The sequence below is a fragment of the Rhamphochromis longiceps genome, linkage group LG11 (genome assembly GCF_057381845.1).
Source record: "Rhamphochromis longiceps isolate RC_006_pf linkage group LG11, R_longiceps_female_GT1.1, whole genome shotgun sequence".
In the NCBI taxonomy this organism is placed as follows: Eukaryota; Metazoa; Chordata; class Actinopteri; order Cichliformes; family Cichlidae; genus Rhamphochromis; species Rhamphochromis longiceps.
Genome location: NC_140567.1, coordinates 23752334 through 23775701, shown reverse-complemented (window position 1 = coordinate 23775701; position 23368 = coordinate 23752334). Strand labels below are relative to the sequence as shown.

Sequence of the window (23368 nt, the reverse complement as noted above, 5' to 3'; positions counted from 1 at the left end):
TCAACTTACTTCCTCTCCTCCTTGCACCTCCTTAACCCCGGCGGTATGATTTTCCACACCCGTCCTCCTCCGCACGCTACATATACTTTGTTGCGTGCATGCGGCGCCCACTTTCGTCACAGAAATAACTCACAGAGGTCACAAAAACTCATTTATTTTGCAGTTCAACAGAACACAGCACAGTTCAACTGAGTGCACAGAACAACAACGACAACACTTCTGTTTGATTGCAGATAAAACAATAAAAATTGTTAAAATATTTATCAGAAATCTCATAAACCTGGTAGCACTAAGGAACAATTATAAAAACAACACTTAATCGCATTAAAAGCTCGATAAAATGCTTTTTAAACCCTTCTCGTGAAATGATCTCTCACAAAACACCGCTTTGTATTTATGATGCTGTTGAACACGAAGTTTCCAGTCTGGCTTTAAGATGGGACGAGTCCGATCAGGAGGCTCAGCGCTGCTTCGCTGCTTCCATGTTACAAAGGCAGCTGTATTTCTTCATAGTTGGAGCCACGAAATATGAAGATGTCACCATAAGGCTCATCCTGCTCCACACGCAGCTTCCTGGCAGATAAAGATACTACCCACCAACACAACACACACACACATAAACGGTCACTGAAGCACAGAAAAGATCTCATGTTTTTAAAGCAAATTACTTTTCCATGAATGTACACAAGTCACCAGTATGTTTGTTCATCAGTTCATTCCTAAAGCTTCCACTAGTGACACTGTTTGTTATTTCAACCTTTATAAACTGAAGGTCACGGGCCAGGGACCGCCACAGCCTTGGCGCTGTACCATTAATACAATTTTAACATGAGTGACATGACAGTTCGATGATAAGTGAAAGTGCCTGCTTACCCAGAAGCCGCTGAAAAACATTGCTGACAGTTTTGCGGTTGACCTCGGGCGGCAAGAGGGACTGAAAAAGCAGAGGCTCTACTTCACCTTCGGCCAATTCTGGCAGCAACCTGGCAACAAACAAACCACATTCCTGTCTCCAAATCGAACTCAAACATCGGGAGACACTAAAGAGAGAGTCGTCTCTGTTTTTCTGCTGGTTATTACCGAGGTGACTCCGCGGCTACTCTCCCAGGCAACTCGTCCGACACCTCTGGGATGTCCCTCAGTGTAGAAATAGACCTGGAGAGAGTGGACCTGCCAAATGATGGGTGCACATGAGTGTGATCGCTCACACACACACACCTGCACATCAACACACACAGAGATCTTCTTTGATATTTACTTACCCTTCGGATAGATATAAGGGGGAGATCTCTCGAGACACCTCTCTCTGGTCACTGCCCTCCAGTGGCAGTGCACCCTGGGCTGGATGTATACATGCATTTTAAAATGAATGCATCTTATCGTATTTTAAAAGCCATTAGTGTTACACGCCTGACCTGACCTCTGACCTCAGGCTCACCCCATGTGAATGCACAGAAGGTTTTAGCTTGTGCCAAATAAATCTGCAATGCTAACACACTGAGGACAAAATGTTACATCCAGTTAAGCTAAAACACACACACACACACACACACACACACACACACACACACACACACACACACACACACACACACACACACACACACAAACCTGCTAATTTAAACCTAAAATTGTGAATTTCTACCTTTAATTCAAAGACTGTATACAAAGATGGACGTAACTATTTTTATGACACTCAGTAGTTATTCAGGTCATGTTGAAGCCTCAGCCCCTTGCTAATTACTAACCGTGGCGGATGGCTTGGAGCCTGGTTCTGCAGGAGGTTTCTTCCTGTTAAAAGGGAGTTTTTCCTTCCCACTGTTGCCAAGTGCTTGCTCATAGCGGGTCATTTGATTATTGTGGGTGTTTCTTGTTTATTTGTTTAACAAAGTTGGGTAGCTTACAGTATAAAGCACCTTGTGAGACAGTTGTTGTGAACTGGTGCTTTAAATAAAACTGAGTGTAACTGAATGTTTGTGATTTGTGGTGTGTTGAACTCATGTGTGATTAGCGAGTGGGTTGGGTGAGTGATTTAAAATTCACGACACTGCACACAGTAGCAGCATGCAAGGTAATTGGTGCTTGAGATCTTAAACCCTTCAGGAAAGTGTTTACTAAGATATCAGGATAGTGCAACTTATGGTGTCGCCCCCTGCTGGTCATGACTTCATCACTAGCTTTAGGTTTTAGAACTGGAATCTACATCCATCTTTGTATACCGGTGATAATCTTTGATAATCTTACCTGAAATATCAAGCATCTCTGATTCTGCCATTTCTCTGAGGACCTGCTTCACGCAAAGACACAAGTAATGAGTTAACAACTGTGAGTGTTTTTCCATCTCCTGCATTAAAAGCCTTTGCAGACATCCCTGCCAATCGCTGCCCACGTAACAAAACGCTTTTCCACACCTCTCTTTCGGGAACCTCGAGCATCTCACGCTCTCTCTCCCTTTCAGAATCAGTGGATTCGGGGCCTCGCTCCCCAACTTGCAGGTCCGAGCCCGAGAGGGGTGTGACGGTTGCACTCTGTCTCCATAGAAACTGAACCTCTTCAGGCAAGACTGCAGGGGAAAATAGCTTCGTGGTTTATTTTTGAAAAGGTTACTTGAGTCACACCATTAATAGAGCTGCAGCGGCCGCTGAATATAAGAAGTGAGGGGAATAAATAGAATTCAAGGTTCCACGTGAAGCTTTTACTGCAACAATTTAGAGGAGCCAGCATTAAAAATATTAGCAGTTAGATTATTAGAAGCCTGTAATTAGAAAAGAAAGGAGCTCGCAGCATAGTCCATGGCCATACTAGAAAACCAACAGTGCACAGCTCTACCTGATTTCCATCTAATGAGTAAGGTATAAAGGGGGGTGAGATTTAAACAGATGTTTCTGGGGTGACGAGAGGATGCTTCGCTCTATTTTTAGCAGCTGTGATACTGACAGGTGCAGGGCTTGTTGAAGAGATCAGCAGCAGGAAGGATCCTTTGAAAGGAAAGCGGGGCGAGGAGTGGTCGCCTCGTCTCGGTCAAAGGGTCGTCGATCTGTCGCTGCACATCGTCCTGGGAGAGCTGCGTCACCGGGTCAAAGAAGATCAGCTGCCTCCTTCTCCTCTTCCTCTTCTTCTTCTCTGGTGAAGCCACATCCTGGGGGCGAGGGAAATAGATTGACTAAAGGGGACCAGAGATTTGTAAGTTGTAGCTAATTTGCTATTTCATCTAGGGTTTGAGAGTAACGAAATTTCTATTCTCTGTATGTCCTGTACATGTGGCAGAATTGACAAATAAAGTTGACTTTGACTTGACTTTGACTAATGTCTTGTTTTTATGTTATGACTTAGTAAAAGAGGGTTAGGGAGATTTTTCAAAAGGGGGTGGGGGTAGCAAGCCTACAAAATATTCCTCCAGTTGGTGTTAATCTTCCACCAGAATGGAAAGCTCTCAGGGAAGCTTCACACTCAGTTTTAAGACATTTCTATACCTATTCAAGACCTAAACAAAGCAAAACAGTAACTTTCCCTTTAAAACTAGAACTGTAATCTCTGAATAACTGATTCCAAAGATTTCAGCTGGTGACTATGGACTCTATACAGTCTCAGCAAAGTATCATACGCAAGCCACTTTATTAAGTACAGCCATTTAACTTCTTTTTAACACAAACATCTAATCAAATGGAAGCAACTTTGCATATTTAGAATTGGAAGCATTTATGATTCCAGGTTGGGACTGCCTAAAGACAGCACTCCACTGCTGAAACCTGGGATCTTCAGTCTAAAGCTCTCCCAACTGAGCTATTTCAGCATGTTTGGGTAAGTAGGTACAGATAATGAACAAAAAGACGTGCTGAAGTTCAATCTCAACATCAGAAAGAGGAAGAAGAGAGAGATTTAGGTGTTTTTGCCACAAAACCATCCGTAGGGTTTAAAGTGGGATGGTCAGAAAAGTAGTGATTTAATGTGGAAGATATTTTTTTGCACGCTTTGGGCCCCTCAGAGCCTGAGCATCGTCTAAACACCGCAGCCTACGTCAGTATTGCTGCTATGTCCATTACTTTACAACCACTGTGTGCCCATCCTGCTTCCAGCAAGATAACAAAGCTGAAATCACCTTTTTTTTTAACATGACAATGGGTTTACATCTCAGTCAAACAGAGCACCGTTGGGATGTGGTGAAACAGGAGATTCACATTGTGGATGTGCAGCCATCAAATCTGCAGCAACCGAGTGATGCTATCATGTCAATCTGGACAAACTTGATTCATTATTTATTATCATTGCTAGCTGCACATATAATCTTACATGTTTGACCTTCTTAAATAGTACTGGCAGTAATGAGAGCATCACAGGGTCTACAGATTGGTGTGCGTGGGAGGGGTAAAGATACTTAATGTTCGTCTGTTAGGGCAAAACCGTTTATAGCTCTTTCTGTTTTTGTTAAATACATTAAATATTTCTGTCATTTAAGTAAAACCCACAAAAGCCAGCACCTCCAACTCCAGACTTCTTAGACGCCTTTCACGTTCCTTTGCTGCAGAGGGCGGAGCAGGCAGGCCGGGCACAGAGACGGGAGTGAGCTGGTCTGAGGGGGGCTTCTCTGCGGGCAGGCCTGGCTCTTCCTGAGGCAACAAAATAGCCTCCTCACTGGAAAGAGTAGTGGGCTGCAACCTGACACATGTAAAAACACACTAAGTGGATCACTGTTTGTCTGTCATGGTATTTTCTGTTTACATAAGTGTCTCTAAGTTACTCTAGAGTGGATCCTGTGAGCTCCTTTGCTCCGTGTTTCTCCAGGTCGCCCTCTCGTTCCTCCCGTTCCACCTCTTTTTCTTGTTCCCCTGCTGCCACCTTTTCTCCCGGTATCTCCAAATCTCCTGTTAGAAAAGATTATAGAGTATGTTATGTCCCATTCTACGTTTTTCTTTTCTTGAAAATGCAAAATCACAGAAGCTTTTTGCTACACACCTTCTGGAAAGTGATCTGTTTGTGCCAGCAGGAAGTCAATAGTATCTGGATGGTCATCAACCAGCTCTGCACCCTCAAACTAGCAGTGAAATAAGGCAGATGATGAGCAGAGATATTACACTGAAGATCTGTTTCCTTTTTACTCCCCTACCTCTGTAACGGGGATACCAACAGGCTCCGCCTCTCTCAGAGTGATGGCCTCTGGAGACACGGTTATACCTGCGAAAACAGAGTCGTGAATACACATTAATATAAAAGTCAGCATCAACTCCACAGAGGCCAGCAGAAGCTATGACTAATCATGTTTAAATTGAAGTGCTCTCCTCTGCTGAGTGAAATTTAGCTGCACAACCCTTCCTGACTCTGAGGCATCACTTTCTGCAAATTAAGTGTTTGAAGGCACTCTGCTCCGCTCTGCTTTGACCTGTCGTTTTCTTTCTGCTCCTCATGTCTGGCTGGATTTGCAGTGTGAGCTCATGCAGGGACGTGCGCATGCTGCACATCCCTGAACACATTTCTACAGAAAAATAAGCCATGTGAGCAGATATTATTTGTACAACTAGTGCAGGTGTATCTGCTTAAAGTGCAAAAGGTTCCTGCTTCTATAGGAATTAAGAAGATAAGTAGGCGCTGCTAAATAAACTTGATTTGATTAACAATATTCGTGCCAAAGATGAAATAAGATGCAATAGTGATTAAAAAAAGCTTTCTGCTCCTTATTTTGGTGTATCTGTATACAGAACTCAATCTGACAGAAATGGTCCTTAAGAAAGACCAACCCTTGGCAACAGCCTATACCTAGGAGGGGTTTTAGGTATGTAAGTAAGTAAGTAAGTAAGTAAGTAAGTAAGGGACCTTGAGAGAGCTGCGCACAAATAAATCCCCACAAACCTTCATGAACTACTTCGTAAAGAGGAGTTGGCCAAAATTCCTCCACAACAGGGAAAGTGATTTCTTCAAGCTGTTGCTGCTAAACGTGGTTCAACAAGCTGCTGAATCATGTCGTGTACTTACCTTTGCGCTCAATGTTTCTACATTTAGGCTTTTTGTTAAATTAATTATGACAAGATGAAATGTGACACGTGTCGTTCATTTGAGGCTGTATTTAAATGATTTTAAGACCTGCTAAGGTCATTTTTTAGTATGACTTGACACATAAAAAGGAAAGAAAACTAGTACACTTTTTCAATTCGGCGACTTTAACACATCCTACCGTTTTCCAGTGCAGCAGCTGGACTGATCAGTTCAGGATGCTCAGGAGAAGCTTCTCTCAGATACTCCCAACTCATCTAAGAATCAATACAGCCAGAGAACTCTTAGTTTATGAACTAATAAGATGATTTGCAGCTCAACTTTCACTTATTAACTGCTACTATTTAGTTGCGACCTGTATTAGTGTACTGGGGCTGGGCATGGCATCCTGCAGCTGCATCACTCCAAATAAAGGGTCAGGAGCTCCGTCTGTCTCCTCCAGCAGAGTCAGGACATCTGGCAGGACCAGAGATGGTCTGGAAAACAACGGGAAGCTCAGTGCCAGGAAACAGCTGTTACTTTGAGATTGAACATGAAGGTAAATATGCTGAGCATAATTTCTCACCTGCTGTGGTCATCCATATCAATTTTCTGTGAGGTTCTCTGTTTGACCAGCTGTCCCACAATGGACTGAAGTTCCTCTGAAAGGACAACAAATGAATCAACATCAGGATCAATTATGTCTCTCCTTCCTTCAGTGTGTAAATACCTCCTTACCCAGAAGAATAGCACACTGCCGGTGGTAGACCACAACGACACCATACTGAAGTTGGGAGGACAGGTAGAGGGAGAATCGGGGTCGGGGCAGACCTGGACAAGGTGGTGCGACCCGCTCCAGCACGTAGTTTATGATGTCGTCGCTGGATGAGCATTAACTTCATTTTAATATGCAAGCAAGCTAAAAATGTGAGAAAGTGACTCAAATTACTTCTTACCAGGTGCTTCTAACGTTGATTTTCAGGAAATCCCGGCGGGGAACCTTGATGCCTTTCGTAGCTGCCAGCCTGAAATGGGCACAGGGGATTAATGATGACTCATGTTTTATTTTACTGAAAATGGAAATCAAGATTAAAAGCTAAAGAACGAGTAAATAATGTATAATCTTTTAAACTGTGACAGAAAAGAACCAAAGACAGTCTGTGGTTGGGAAAAGTTTATGGTACCATTAACACGTGATTCACCTCCCCGTCCACTCGCTGTTGTGCTCCATTTTTAGAGTAAAACTTAGCAAGTATCAGCTAAAAATACCAATAGATTCTCATAGTTTTGACACCCTTTGATAGTCATTGTTGCATTTGGGCATTTTCGCTTTTGTCACATTTCTTGTTTGAAAATATTCAAAATATTTTCAGTCAGTGAAAGGTCTGGTCTGCAGGGAGGCCAGTCCAGCACCTGAACTCTTCTACTATGAAGTCATCCTGCTGGAATAGATGCAGTATCTGGCTCATCATTATCATTGTCTTGCTGAAATATACAAGGATTTCCCAGAAAAAAAAGCCTCATCTGGATGGGAGCGTATGTTGCTCCATAGGTAGCAACATACGCCATATGGCAGCATTCCCATCAGACATGCAGACTTTTCAACTGAGCACTGATATGAATGGTCCCTCTCCTCTTCAGTCCAGAGGATGCTCCATAGATGTTTTTTAATAATTTGTGGCTGGCACACTGAACTGTGTTGAACTTAAATGTTTCTGAGCCCTGCAGTGATTTGTTTTTGGCAGACTCACATGTTTTTCATGTAGCACCGCCTGATGGCCAGAAGATCACAAGCATCCAGTTTTAATTTCCAGCCCGTTCCCGCCTTGTGCACAGAGATTTCTCCAGATTCTCTGAATCTTTTAAATTTTATATACTGTAGATGATGAATTATTCAAAGACTTTGCAATTTTCATTGAAAAACATTACTCTGAAATCCCAGAAAGTTGATTCTATTCATCTGGACGTAATGTTTTCAGTGGGAGAAATGTTTCATCACTCATCCAAGGGACTTCTTCAAACCTTACGAACATCTTATAATTCTGTGATTGCAGCCATTCTCCAACTCTCTGTGAATGATACTCATGGCTGTTGATTAATGGTCATGCATCAAAATGTTACTCTGAAATTGTTCCACAATTTTGCAGATGCATTTTTTTCCAGATTGATGAATCTGTCTATTTAAGATGCTGTTTTAATGCTCAGTTACGTTACTCTGCTCCGCTGCCAATTAAGTGAGTTGCAAAATGTTCCTCCACCTGTCTCCCCCTCCAGTCCAGCATCTTCCAGATATGTTGCTAACAAAAATTCAAACTGAGCTAATATTTCACATGATTAAAAATGTCTCAGTCGAAACATCTCATGTGTTTTCTATGTTCTACAGAGAGTAAAATATGGGGGTTTTAAAATTTGCAAATCACTCCATTGTTGTTTTTATTTTCATTTTACACCGCACAGGTCAGTGAATTCTTAAGTGTACTTAGGACAAATGTACAAATGTGTACTTTTTTTTTTTAAAAAGTACACATTTGTGTATGAAAAATGATTGACACATTAACAATTTACCAGTTTTTTACCCTTTAATAGATGCAGTTTCATTTGCTTTTCAGCTAAAAACTGATCGAAATGACTTTGATTATCATATAATATTTTTTTCACGGTTTTAAAAATGTCTGAAAATACCTTGAATAAATACAAAGATGGGAATGCCCTCATTTTACGATGTATGTAGCCTTTGATCTCTCAATCTTCAAAGCTAGCGTCTTTCATAAACAAGGCTTCAAATACTTTAAACTTGATGTTTATGTTTGCTTAACCTCAGCTGCACCTGCACCGTGCGATCTTTTTTTTTTTTTTTAACACATTTAAATATACATATGGACTCAGAGGCAGAATGTGAGTTTTACATGCATGGTAAAATGTATGTAAAATTGATAAACTCCCCCCAAAACTAACACACAGTGCACCGGTTATTTTCCTTGTGAGGAAGTACATACATTTAATTACTTTAACGGGTCGACAGAAACATGCTTCTGTTAGGCTTTTATAGACTAAAATATTAATATGTTTAACCACTTAAAATGTACTTAAACACCCTGTTTTCTCTGGGTAAAGGAAGACTGGAACATAAAACGTAACCATCAGCGAGTCTGAATGTTTACTTCAGGGGTTTGTGCACATTAGCAACATTTTCCCCCCAGATTTAAGTATATTTATGATTAGAAACTAGTCTAAAATACCCATTTTCCTATTAAACGTAATGATTTTTAAAACATCTTATCAATAATGTTAGCTGACATGAAACGGCCTAATTAGCCTACTGCAAGCACTGTGGAGTACATCTATGTGTCGATTTTAACCAGGTTTTTACTCACCAGATGGTAGAAAAGCATCCTGTGTGACGCTTTAAAACTGTGGGATAGTAAAACATTTCAGCAAATTTTTTGATAAATCAGTTAATTAGCGGATAAAATCCGATAGATCACAGCTTCCGATCTACATCAGAGCTGATTCTCTCCACTGTGAGATATGAATGTTGTTTGTTTATTCTTCTGAGACAGGTGGTTGGTCAGTGCTGCTGTGAGAAATGACAACACTTGTATGATTTGCTGGTCACTCTGAGCGCTTGAAGTAACATTTAAAGAGAAATAGGCACACAAATGTTAAAGCTCGATTAAATAAAATATCAATACATTATTAAAAACGAACAAAAGGTCATAATACAGTTATTTTATTGTGAAGGGTTTGTTTCAATTCAGGACCTTTGGTTAGTTTCACAGAGAGGACATTTTATTGAGATGTAGAGGAACAATAAAATCAAGGCAGTAGTAATAAAATGTAAAATTTGAATTAAAAAACAAAACAAAACACAACTCAAACCCCTCCAAAAAAAGAACAAATAAAAACTCGGGGTACATTGTTGAGAGGGTTCCTTAGTTTAACTACAGGTAATGGAGGTCCCTGTGGATCACAGCAGTCTTCCTCGGCACTCGGTGGAGCCGCAGCAGCAGAGCAGGACCTTACCCTCCACGCTGCCCACCTCGTAGTTATAGTCCCAGGTCAGCTCTGTGCCGGCCCGGATCCTCCTGCACGACGACACAAACGGTGATGTCAGTGCAAGAACAAAACGTTAAGATGTTGTTAGGTACATATTCATTAACGCAAATGTCTAATCAGCCAATCACATGGCAGCAACTCAATTCATTTAGGCTTGTAGATACAGTTGAGACAACATGCTGATGTTCAGACTGAGCATGGCACGGTTCTTGTTGCCAGCTGTGTTGGTTTGAGTGTTTCAGAAACTGCTGATCTTCTGAGTCATCAGATATTGATCTATTAGAGAAACTGTGTGATGCTATCATGTCAATATGGACCAGAATCTCTGAGGAATGTCTCCAGCATCTCGTTGTCATGAAGAATTAAAGCTGTTTTGAAGGGCAAAAGGGCAGAGCAACCTGCCCTTTTACCTTACAAAGGGCAAAGGGGAGCAAGGTGAAGTGGCCAGATGAGTCTTCATTGTACGTTCTAGCCTTGAAACTAATAGTGAGAGTGGTCGACTGCTTGTTACAGAGTTCCCAGTCTAATGCCTCTCTCTTTCCCTGCACACACTGAGCCACAAGTGCTGTTTAGGCAGGTGGCATAAATCCAGTCCATTGCTGATAGGAACACCTTTCCGCAACTGTAAAACTATTCCTGTATGATCCGATGGCAGGCCTAACAATGACACAGCAGCGCCACCCTAAGGTTGCATTCACACAGAAAACAACACAGCATCTGTTTTTCCACTCAAAACTCCAGCCTGTTTAACAGAAAGCAAACATTCAGAGTAGTGCAGTCTCAGTGTTAGACATGATTAAATAATATAATTAATAAAAAAAACTCATCAAGATAGTTATGGATGATGGCCTCTCGCCCTGTAAGAGAGAAATCCCCTAAAATAAAACGGCACATATGTTGAACTTTACTCAACTTTAAACACACCTTCCTGTCAGTTTATTTGTAAGGATAAAGACAAGAATTCTACTGTTTTGCAGGCATGTTCAAGTACAGAAAATCTTGGATAATCTTTTCCTCTGTTTCGAAACTCACTTGCTGGCAAAGAAGGCAACCCAGGGAAACCTCAAGTCATGCGTGTCTACAAACACATTCTGGACGAAAAGGTTCGGACTGCAGCTGTGCTGTAACACAAACAGAGAGCAGAGGTGACGACGTCAGAGGAAAGTAATCAGAGCGGCGCTCAAGTAACATAAAACGATCACACAGCAGCAGATTCATACGTTGAGATAACGTCCGAGGTTTCCTTCCAACTTGGCATCAATGATGTAACAGGACTCTTCCCCATCAAAGAACTGGCGGGTGTTTTTAGTGGGAGTGTTGTCTCCGCCTCCTCCCGTCTGCCCCTGCTGTCCTCCTTTACCTCCTCCCGGCCCTCCACCTCCAGGCACGCCTGTTTTTACCATCATCCCGTGGCTGTTTTTCAGGGCGATGCCACGAGTAGATTTCACAGCCACCTGCTTTTTAGTCACACCTGATCCAGATGTAAGAAAAGAGAAAACCAGTGGAAAGTTACGATAAGTGTGATGACAAACAAAAGCAATTCAAGCTAAGATAAATCTTTACTGTCATTGTACAGATCAGAGTGCTACATCTGATAATGCGTTAAGACCAGTTAAAACAATGAAACCGACAACCGACTCTTTACCTGGCGTTGCTTTCTCTTTGTCCTTGTTGTCATCGGATCCTGAGCTGATGGTCTGAACATCGTCACTGTCAGACAAAGTCATCACATCCTGCTTCTTCACCACTTCAGGCTTCACTGGACTGCAAGAGATAAAAAATGAAAGTCATCTCAACAGAAATGCTTTCCAGCAAAATGAGCTCAAGCACAAACGTGTGGAAGCAAACACGGTCTAAACACCAGTGTAAGCATGTTAGTGTGAAATCCAAACAAACCTCTTGTTATCTCCAGGTTCCTACGAAGAAAATAGAAAAGGAAGGGTTATTAATAATCACGCAACATGTTCATGAAGAAAAAGAGCCACCTTTTACCATTCAGCCTTTTCCTGTACTAAGATGAAAGTAGGACTACAGCTTTATTTCTGTGTATTCTGTATATTTCCAACATTACGTTGTCTTTAATAACCTTTTTAAGCCCCTGGCTCGTTAGCCAGGAAGCCACTTTGCTTTTTCCCGTCTCCTCTGGCATAGATGGTGGCTTGTCATCATCTGTTCCTCTGGCTGAGATGCTCATTCCATCTTTACTATCTTGACTCCCTGAGGCAGAGGAGGAGAGAGACAAGTGTAAAAATACAACACAGAAATCTTTCTGACAGAATTAATGAGGAAACACTGCAGGAAGTGAGGCCGAAAAGCTTAAATGTGTTTCATACAATCCGTACAAAGGTCGTCCCTAACTCCCACTGTGTGGGACACTTCCCACTTAACCAAAACTACACTCACATACACTATAATGCCAAAAGTATTCAAACAGTCATCCAAATCTTTGAAGTAAGGTGCGCCAATCACTTTCATGACCACAGATGTGTAAAATCAAACACCTAGGCATGCAGACTGCTTCTCGGAATATTTGTGGGTCGCTCTCCTGAGCTCACTGAATTCCAGCGTGGTACTGTGATAAGATGATACCTTTACAAGTCCGCTCATGAAATTTTCTCACAACTAAATATTCCACAGTCGCTTGTTAGTGGATTTATAGCAAAGCGGAAGTGATTGGGAATGACAGCAACACAGAGCGGGGTCAGCGAATGCTGAAATTCTTAGTCCGCAGAGGTCCGCAACTTTCTCCATAGTCAGTCACTACAGACCTCCAAACTTCATGTGGCCTTCAGGTTCGCTCAAGAACAGTTCGTAGAGAGCTTTATGGACGGGTTTCCATGGCCCGAGCAGCCGCATTAAAGCCTTACGTCATATCCATGGGAATACAACACAGAAATCTTTCTGACAGAATTAATGAGGAAACACTGCAGGAAGTGAGGCCGAAAAGGCCTCACTTCCAACATTAAAATATTAAATCCTATAGATTAGGTATTGGACGTCCCTCAAGCTCATGTGTGCGGCAGAAGAGTGAATACTTTTGCCAGTATAGTGTATGCATTATAAGAATAACATAAGAAAACATTGTTGATTACTCCATCTCTAAGAAAAAAAAAAAAAAAGACCCAAAACATAAAAAGCATTAAGTCACTGACAAATCTTCATAACGAAGCACACATACACAAACTCCTCATCTATCTAATGTGAACTGTCCTTTGTGTGAAACCCGTTACACTACAAAGATGCAGCTGGCTCACCTTCCTTGTTGCCTTTGACCTGCCCACGTGTGGTGTAACTCCTCCACACCGAGCTGGAGCTGTAGTAGCTGTCCTTCACAAACGTGTCATCTGAACTGTCGCTTTCATCTTCACTCTTAGACTCTTTGTCCTCATCCTCATTGCTGTCGCCTGACGAGCTCGAGCTTTGGGCTGTAAGAAAAAAAGAAATGTGAGAAATTATATGGAGAATAAGAAGCTCAACACCGCTTTGATCTCTCGTGTTTGGATTTAGACTTACTCTTCTTAGCTGGTCGCCCCACAGGGTTAGCTGACACTAAAGCAGAGGGCTGGATTTTTATCCTGGATACGTCCACGCCGCTTCCCTCGCTGTCTGAACAGTGAGCCTCGCTCTCATAGCCCTCCTTAAAGTTCTCCACACTCTCTATGTGGTCCAGGTTAGCAAAATACTCATCACCCATCTCAAGACCTTCTTTGTCAGCAAAGTCATCTGTCAGGATTTTACCTGGTGAAGCGGCAGGAAAAAAGGCAAATAATTAAGTCCTCTTGCAATAAAGTCATCACCTGAATTTAAAGTATGCTGCCTCACCAGCATAAATGCACACAAATGAGCCTTTAGCTACATCATCCAGACATCTGATTCCCCAGCCTTTGTTCTGGGTCTTGAAGAGTTGGAGACGGACCTGCAGGCCGTGCTGCACCAGCCGGTTGGTGCACATCTGAGCGTTACATTTGCATCTTTTATTACACTCATAGATCCTGAGAGAGAGAACGGGTAACAAGAAGAAAGAAGAGATAAGTGCCTCTGAAGAAAGACGGCCAGATAAACTCAACAGTAATTATGGTCTCGTGAGGTACTAAGGGGAATGAGGGTTCAGTATTGTTGTTCAGTGTCTCACCCTGTGGGCAGGCACTCCTCCAATCGTTTGTACGAATATCCTGCGTTTGGGTTGATCTGTCCCCCCGGTGTACAACCTGTAGCCTGAAGGGTCAGCTGGTGGCAGGAGCATTTGGATCTGTAATTATGTGATAACAGGTATTAAAACTCAAAGACACATCCTCAGAGCTCTAGAAGTGGGAAAAATATGAAACAGAGAAAGAAAGAAAAAGCTGCTTCACTAACTTGTCCTGACAGCCGTCGGTGCAATCGCAGCCGACAAGGAAGTCTGCACTGGTGTTGATAAACACGCCATCTTCAGGAATACGCTCTTTACCTTAAAGAGAGGACAACATGATCTATTAGCCTGTCATTACAAAGTAACTTTGCATTAATGTGGTGTCGGAGTCATTTTTAAAAATGAATTTTCACATTAACAGTACTCTTCACATTAAGTCTTAGTATGAGCTGCTGAGTTATTGACTTCAAAAGAAAATCACAGTCGAAAAAGTGAACATCACATCATATAATATCACAAGAAATCATAAAGTTTTCCTAAAGGGTTTTTATCCACATATTATGCATAATTTATTCATTTTTTGTTAACCTGTAGTGTATTTCACATCGTGGTTCACTTTTTTGTGAAAAACTTAACACAACAGATGAATCAATAGCGACTAGAACCACCTTTATCAGCAATAACTTGTTGCTTCTTGTTTTTCTATGACGTCATCAGTCCCTGACATCTATGTGGAAGAATTTTGGCCCACTCATGTTTCCAGTATTGCTTCAGTTCTTTGAGGTTTGCCTGTATTTCACTGCGACACAGCATCACTGCTTGTTGTTTTTCTTTTTCAGCCATTCTGTTGCAGATTTGTTCCTGTACTTGGGATCATCTGCATCAGAACAGTGATAGCCTTTTTGCTCTTACCTCCTATGGGAGCAGTAAGTGCATACTTAAGTTTTCATACGACACTATGCATTCTGTGAAAACTTGTGCTTTACTCGACTTAGATTTTCAGTAACCCTGTTAACAGTATACTGTAATGAGAATGTAGGGTGTCATAATGAATGAAAATTGATGTTATAACCAAGTTAAAAAATGACTTTGTTGGTGTTGTGTCTTGGCTCATATGTCATCATCTCATATGTACACCTACTACTTTCCAAGACCACTGAAAATGCTCTGTTAGTTGCCATTTAAAACAAAGATTTGTCCTTAAACCCAAAATCCCACCCTCAACAGAAAAACAGTCTCTGTCCCTTTATTATGATTTCAGTGTTGTTCTTACTGTAAGTTACTTCAGGAGCAGAGCTGTTATCAATCTCATTGACACAGGAAAGTGGAATATCCTCCTTTCCTGCCGTGATGTCTGGAATGTAATAAAAGGGCCTTTGTGGCTGGAAGGGACGATCGACGAGCACGTAGGGGTCCAGGCAAAACATCTCTAAGAATATAAAGTCACAGTTCGTCTGGAAGAGGTACTGCTGGATCTCGGCCATGTTACGCAAGCAAAGTCCACACGGAGCCTTGTAGATGACGTGGAAAGACATCTGAGGAGTGGACATGCAAAAGGTAAGGGTTACCTATAAAGACAAAAAAAAAAGAAATACATTTGAAAGTCGTCAATCATGTTGATGTTCCTTATCACCTTGCGGTTGACTTTGCGCCGTCCCGTCATGCGTCTGAAGTCATACAGCAAAGGTGTGAGGAGCGGGTTCTTCCCTCTGTGCATGCTTGTTGTTGCGGGCCGGACGCGCTTCAGACAGGCAGGCTGACATGTGTGCGCCAGATAGAAGATGCGGTCGGTCGGGGCGCGATACGCCGGCTGGTGTGGGACCTGGGCCACTGCGTGGGGAATAGCAGCAGGGACTGTAGTCAGCGGGGTCATTTGTCTCTGATACGTTTGTGTGAACGTGGGCGCCACAGGGTTTGGGGCATTCAGCGCTCTTCCGCTGTGGATTGACAGGCAAACAGGGAAAAGACAGAGAGTGAAGTTAATGCTTTCTGTGCTGAAAAACATGGCTAGTTTAATGAACACAAGGTGAACTCACCCTGAGAGGTTGCTGTTAGTGGATGTAAGAGACTGCGTGACTTTAGAGGCATGTGTGCCGCCCACCCCAGGAACAAATGGAGAAGTACTCTTTCGGGCCATCTGATGTTTATTCCTTCAAGTCAGTGAACAGGGGGAAAAATGCACAAATAGTCAGTTAAAGGAAAAAACAATCCAACCCCTCTGCATTTCTATACTTTGATTCTTAATATTAGCTGCTTCTTAAGGGATGATGTTTAAAGGTTCAGATGAGTTACACGGGCAGAGCTGTGTAACTCATCTGAACCTTTAAACATCATCCCTTAATAAGCAGCTAGCCCATCTAGGTTAAGCCATCACAGTTCACAGGTTACTGGCTGTAAAACGATTAAAGTGACCTGGATAGGTGAAAATTCATTAGGCATTCAATGTGTTTTACTAACAAGTTTTAATAAAATCTGATCAATATTTTAGGAGGAGAAGCAATTCTTGGGAGTTTGCATATGCTCATCAGTCCTTCAGCTGTTCTTTAGGTCAATTTATTTGCTGCAAACTTTTAAACCTTTATCTTTCACTTTAAAACTCCAGACTCATGATGTCCCAACACGTATTCGAACATAGCTGACCAGACAGCGATTGCTCTATGATGTTTGGTATGGAGATGTGAGGGCAGATTTACGAGAAATTTAATTACAAAAAAAGCACAACTTTTATAAATTATCTGTAAAACTAACCACACCTACAAGCGCAATTTGGGGATTGTGTTTGCCATTTTACCCCCTTTAGTAAATTTGGCCCATGGAGAATAAAATTAGGGTCATTATTTTTTGTAGGAAATGATTCAAATAATGTAAAATAATAATAATAATAACAATAACTACTATCCTTATATTATGGTAGTCATTTAAATGGTGGTATCTTGGACTCTCTTGGGTTCATTATATCTGTTTTCTAGTTTTTCTTTCCACCCTATCTCTGGGAGGAAACCCACACAGAAAGACACCGACCAATCAGGAGGCTCAAACCACAAACCTTGTTGACATGATGTGACAGTACCACCTCGCCCACCTGCTGATAATCCTGTTAATCTAAAAAGATTTGTGTTCTCTTTTGAGCTCAAGTACAAATACATAAATCTAATCCCATGCTGACTAAGGAAGCGAGTCACACCATGTAACAATCCCACCCACACATTTCTTTTCATTTAGAAACATGTCACATCATGTTGGTGAAATAAAAACCTCATTAAAATCTGCAACATTGCAATCAGCAAATAAAACGCTTTGTAAAATATTATAAATCTAATAAAATGGAATTGTTATCTCACATGAATTAAGAGTTTCTCGGCTTCTTATTATACGTTTTACTTACTTTACAAGATTCTTGTTTTAATTCAAACTGGCATGAAGCTCCAACTCTAAATTTCCCTCAACTTTTACTTTTTTTGAGCCGAATAAAGCCGACATGTTTATAAGCATCACTCACTGTGGCAGAGGCTGTGGAGGAAGCGCGGGCTGAGGGCTTTGTTGAGGTTGCAGCGGCTGTGGGCGCTGCTGAAGCTGTGCTGTTGGTGAACTCTGGCTGGTCGAGGGCTGCGGCGCTTTGACCGGAGACGCTCCAACATGCCCGTCACTGGTGTACTGAACTACTGGGCCTTTGCTCCTCAACGCCCCTGCAGACAGAAAAACGGAACAAGTCAAATTAGAAAGAAGCACAAACAGAAAATCGCAAGTGAGTGGTGAACGCTTGGGTTTTTACCCATGTTAGGTCTTGTCCTCTGCTGGCCAGCTAGCTTCTTCTCCTGGGTGTTGGCTGTGGTCATCTTCAGATTGAACATCGGCTCCAGCCTGGTGGAGCCTCTGTAGATCCACTCACTCCTCTTATCATCCTGTCAACAGCGGGCAACACAGACAGTTTAGCCTCCCAGCTGCTAAGGTGTCTGGTGACTTTTTAATCAAGAACTCAAACGGTGTAGTTTTCATTTGTAAATCCATAAGGAGGCGTGCCATGATACACCTCTATTCACAATAATGGCAATAATTAATTTGTAATTATTAGCAAATGTCATTTTTATCATCGTTTACATGTTGAAAGGTTGAATGCCGTATGCAGCTGAAGAAAAAAGAAGCCGACTGCCTCACGGACTAAGCTGAACTTTAGTCAAAATTAAATTGAAAGTAGTGTGCGTTTTAGGCTGATGCATTTTATCTAGTAGCAAAGTTTTAATTAGAAGAATTCAAACTCAAATATTTCACTGCAGAGTAATTAAATGGGGGATTTAACCATTTATCCCTTTTATTAATCTGATCTTATCTTATATATCATTACATTTTGCAAGTCCATGCAGATTTGTTTTGGCCAAATATTGCTCATAAATGGCTCTTTGGAGAAAACTCTCCGCTATCATAGAATTAGGCCTGTGCCAGCCTATATTGCTCTGGCAAGTATGATTTACAGGCGACTTTGCACTATGCACAAGCAAACATCCTCTTAGGTAAATTAAGTAGGGTAGTAAAGTATATAGATTTTTTTAATGCAGAGATGGGTCATTGCAAGTGAGATGTGAGAGAATTTGGATGCATTTGTTTTTTTATCTAGTTTCTGTGCTGTGTGACTTATTGTTTCCATTGACTACGAGTCAGGAATAAAGATTGATTGATCATTGACTAAATCAGTGCTATTTATAGTGCAAACATACCAAGAAGAGGATCTTCACCAAGCTGCCATCCACCTCCTCCACTTTGCTCTTCCACCACGTTCCCTCCCACTCTGTCTTGATTATCTGGCCAACCTTTAGGAGAACCATTGGCCTGCTGGGATATGCAGTTATGTATTCCTCGATAAAATCTCGACATGATGCATCCTCTATGTCCTCCCAAGTATGCCTTACTGTAAAAACCAGAACAAAAACTCTTAAAAATCAAATATTCCAGTAAGTGCTACTTATTTTCTCTTTTAGATAAACAAAAAAATTTGAGAGAAGGGCTCTTACATGGTCGGCAAACTGGGTAGAGCTCAGGCAGCGTCACATATGAAGCATACCCATCATCAAAGAAGATCAGAAACCTGAAACATGTGCAAAGGCCTTTATAAAGAAACCCAGGCAATCAGCACCCCACAGCTCTTCAGATTTTTGACCATCTAACCCACCTCATGCGGTTCTTGTTGTTGGGCATCTCTGCTACTATTCCAGCATAGAGCCACACCAGGTTTCCATCCTTATACTTGGCGACTACACGAGCACCAACGTACAGACTCTCCAGGGTGGGGTTATAGTCAAAAGCCACATGATTTCCAGACAGCAGACTCTTGCCTTTATCAAACTTGACTTTATACTTGAATGTACCATTTCCTGAAGACAGACAGAGGGTGTGGAGCATTAAAGACAAAGCAGACACAGCCCATGGAGTAAGAACCTGGCAGAAAAGGAAAATGATAACACACCAACTGGGTTGATAGCAACGAGGGTGCCTTTGTGCCACGTCTTGGTGCGCTTCTTTCCCAGAATGCTCATCCAGATTCTGAGCTCATCTTCTGGCATTTTGGGGTTTGGTTGGCCTGCAGACTGAGATGCTTGAGATATAAACACGGCAGGTGGTGAGCTGTGGCTACCTAAAGGGCAGAAGAGCAAAACACATTAGAATCAGTATTTCAACAAAAGCCTGAAGAACGCAGCAGCACTTCAGTGTGTTTACCTGACTGAGTTGAGGGCGGTACTGGGGAACGGAGCAATGCCGCACTGAGTGGTGGCTTGCTGACCATTTGGACCAATTTCTGCACCTGCTGGGAGGTTTTCTGCAGCACTGTGGAAGTTTCCTTTACCTGGCATTAGAAATAAAAAAGACACTTTAGCTTAAAATGGGGCTTTGGGGGATGGTGCGTGTGAGCACGACTGGTAATGTCTATTGAAGGAAAAGTTTTTTTCTTGTCAGTTTGATAAACAAAAATGTATTTTAAGTCTGGCTAAAACTCCACTTAATATGTGGAACTATATTTTTTTTTAACCACTGTCCAGGTGATTTTCTTTTCCCAAAGTTGTTCACATGCAGGAAAATCTCTGGTCCTGTCCGAGGTGTACTCTACCTCTTGCCTAATAACAGATCAGACAGGCTGTCCTAGAAGCTCTTTTTCTAGTTATAAAATAAAAAATTAGTGACAAGCTATAAAGGAAATTGTTTCGGTTAATCTGGATTAAATCCAGCAAGAGAGACAGTGTTTTGCTTTTCTCAGAGGCTTTATTGGTCACGTCCACCAATCCATTTGTTAGATGTCAGGAAAAACTGAACCAGCTAAGAGCTATCAATCAGCAAAATGAAAATAATTCAACCGATCAACTCTCCTCAAACAGACAGATATAACAGATCAATACAGCAATGCTCTCACCACTGGATCTTTGACTGGAGTTAGAGGCTTCTTCGGCGGAACCACTGAAAATGAAGGATGGAAGAAAAACAAATAATTATTAGGCATAATCACTCCATTACATACATGCATATTCATAACTAAACAGCCCGACTTACAACAGCCAACAGCAATAACGTCATCGTCGTCGTCATCGTCTATCTCGATGACTTCAGAGGACAACATGGCTCCGCCTCCCTCGTCCTCCGAGCTGCTCTCTCGGTAGACGAGGCCGTTCTTTCGGTAAGTTGCCTTCACCAGTTTCTCACACTCCAGTACAGACCTGAGGAAGAGGAGGGAGGAAAGAAGTGAGCGGAAAGTGTAGAAGAGTTCGTTTGTAGACCAATAAAGACACAGCGTTTGATGAAAATAAAAGAAATATCTTAATTCCCGCTCACTGGTTGGCATCACAGAGAAGCTTCTCTGTCCGAGCCTCCTCCTCCTCTTTCTGCTCCACCCATTCCTTCAGTTCTGACAACTGAGTCTTTTTCTTCTGCACAATCTCGCTCTTCTCCACAGCTTCTTCAATCCATTTCTTCAGCTCGTCCAAAGAAACACCCAACTCTTCCTCCAGACTGGAGTCCCAGCCGTCCACCTCCATTCTGAGAAAGGAGCACAGAAACATGTCGGTGTGTATTTATTACTCCTTCTTCCAAAGATTCCTTTACATTTGCCCGTTAACGTTCTCTCGCACACAACGTAGGATTTTTCAAGACTGACATTGATATTTGGTGATAAAAACTAGAATATTCTGATATTTCAGCTGATATGTTGCTTTTTTTCTTTCAGACACATGACACATAACAAATACTGAGGAAATTCGCTTATGTGTAGTTAATCATTTACTTGTGCAACAAAAATTGAGTTTCCATATGTAACTATTACATTACTGAGTTTGTAATGTGCTGTTTTTCATGATCACGCCTATAAAGTACCACATTTATCACATCAACACACACACAAACAGTAACCACCAGTGCATCTCTGATCCTCCGTCTCTATCAGCACTCAGGTGCTCTTTGAGGCGAGTCCAGCTGTGCCTGGGAAATTTGTGTCAACCAAACAGTAATACTGTAACTGCACAGAAAGTCATGAATGAAATTTAAATTCACTGTGTTACTACACACCAAAGGCCCTGACTGACACCTTAAACTTGATACAGAAGAGAATAACACTGTGAGGAGGTGAAACTGATCATCCTCTTGTGTGGAGAAAACCACATACACACAAACTGTCAAGAGGAACTACTCCAACAGTCAACACGGTACCGAGGAAGTTAAAGAGACACCTGGAAACCTGAGATCCTTCTGAGAGAAACTTTGCCTACTGTAAAGTGTTGGCTCCAATTCAGACTGACCAGGAAAGTTTGTTGGATTGTGAGGAAGTGTCTGATAAGGATACACATGTAAGCTATAAGCTAATGGAGCTGAAATCACAGCCAAAGCTCATAACTCCAGGTAACATAAATGCTGTTTTCTGCAGATATGAGCTGGTGTGCATGCTTGTGCAGTGCATGTTTGCAGCATTCGCTTCACCTTAGCATACAGAAGCCTACATGTTCCTCTGTGGCGAAGACAGAACAATTAAAAACATCAGCGAGAAGCAAATTTTAAAACTGATTTGACGGTGCAGTTGATGCTGGGCATGCTCACATGAGTTGAAAATGCGACTATAACATGTCACGGCTGGCTTTGTTTATATGCTACTTCAAATTAGAACCTACTGTTCGGATAAAAGCAGCAAAGAAAGAAGCAGTTTGTAGTAATAGCACATGTAATTATTTTAAAGTTAAATGCTTAATCGCCAGTTTAAATGATTATACAGCAGCTGCATAAGTGAATACACTAAGCTGCTACTGGATAGCATGCAGGGAGATGCACTGAATTAAAAATCCACTTAAATGATTTCAATTATTTCCAGTTTTACCCTAGCCTTGCTGCTGACCGTCAAAACTGCATTTGCGTTTTATTCAGTTGCAGAGGAGCTGAGAGAAGCCACACAAGAGCAGGACACACGGGAGCGCAGGCTAGCTCGTTAGCCTAGCATAGAAAATGTCTCATCTGCTGAATAAGTGAAGCCTGCGATTGGAAAAACCAACAAACTTGCGTGCCGTGAAGCTGCAGTCAAAGAAACGCCTGCGCCTACGTGTAAAATTTCTCTCAGAAACAGGACTCACCCTTCAACGGTTTCCATCCTCTTGGCTCGCAAATATTTGGCTAACTAGCCAATGCTACCGGCTAGCTACAATGGGGAGTGCATGCTTTGTTTGTCAGGGAAACCGAGGTAGGCGGTGTTAGCTCGCTTGATACGTTCGGGTCAAACCCGCCCAAACGGGTTACCCAGGTTTAAGAAAAGTGCAGTCCGGCACACGGGACGCAGAGAGATATCCCTCCTCCAAGATCCCATAAAAATATGAAACAAAGAACGGATTTATTTAGGACAACAGTTATATTTTCAATCGTTGCCTGGTTTTTGTGTTTCTCTTTACATAAATACAGACATTTCCATCATGAATATATACTGAATAGGGCACGAAATTGACCAGAAACTACGAAAATGAAGGGTCACTGAGTTGAAATTTCCTGGGGAGGACCACAAAACTCCCAGAGGCCTTCTTTTCATCATGATAAAAAAAAAAAATCTGCTCCAAAAGTCCTAAAACAAACAAACAAAAAATCAAGCCATTGTAACGTTTTTATTTAATGAATAAAATTGGATCATCGTTTTAGTATAAGTGCAGTCAAGCTTTACAAACACTGCATGTGTGATTCAGCTAACTGTGTGAATGTGCACAGAAATTGCTT

General features: G+C 41.8%; 2 protein-coding genes across 3 annotated transcripts; both read right to left on the bottom strand.

Moving 5' to 3' along the window:
* Positions 1-44: 44 nt before the first annotated feature.
* Positions 45-9613, bottom strand: LOC146659164 (meiotic recombination protein REC8 homolog). Its single transcript, XM_085423065.1, is given in 17 exon segments — positions 45-589; positions 874-983; positions 1081-1170; positions 1263-1341; positions 2245-2290; positions 2412-2563; positions 2938-3139; positions 4479-4656; positions 4739-4862; positions 4954-5032; positions 5105-5172; positions 6167-6242; positions 6341-6461; positions 6551-6660; positions 6662-6845; positions 6921-6989; positions 9339-9613. Coding segments are annotated over 17 exon segments (1848 nt in total). The 5' UTR covers positions 9395-9613; the 3' UTR covers positions 45-485.
* A 64-nt stretch (positions 9614-9677) lies between these two features.
* setdb1b (SET domain bifurcated histone lysine methyltransferase 1b) lies at positions 9678-22898 on the bottom strand. 2 transcript variants are annotated; one of them, XM_085423063.1, is made up of 25 exons: positions 22741-22898; positions 20963-21166; positions 20684-20847; positions 20547-20590; positions 19859-19985; positions 19608-19775; positions 19314-19515; positions 19156-19229; positions 18862-19052; positions 17922-18051; positions 17649-17835; positions 16186-16299; positions 15783-16086; positions 15423-15684; positions 14377-14467; positions 14153-14269; positions 13843-14012; positions 13534-13758; positions 13275-13445; positions 12107-12237; positions 11917-11936; positions 11666-11784; positions 11241-11491; positions 11053-11141; positions 9678-10049 (listed from the first exon to the last, which is right to left on the bottom strand). In XM_085423063.1, exons 1-25 carry the CDS (start codon positions 22755-22757, stop codon positions 9932-9934), a joined length of 3690 nt encoding a protein of 1229 aa, XP_085279189.1. In that variant the 5' UTR covers positions 22758-22898; the 3' UTR covers positions 9678-9931. The 2 variants fall into 2 exon arrangements, with proteins under 2 accessions (XP_085279189.1, XP_085279190.1); XM_085423064.1 differs by lacking the exon at positions 22741-22898 and adding an exon at positions 22491-22515.
* Positions 22899-23368: the final 470 nt, after the last annotated feature.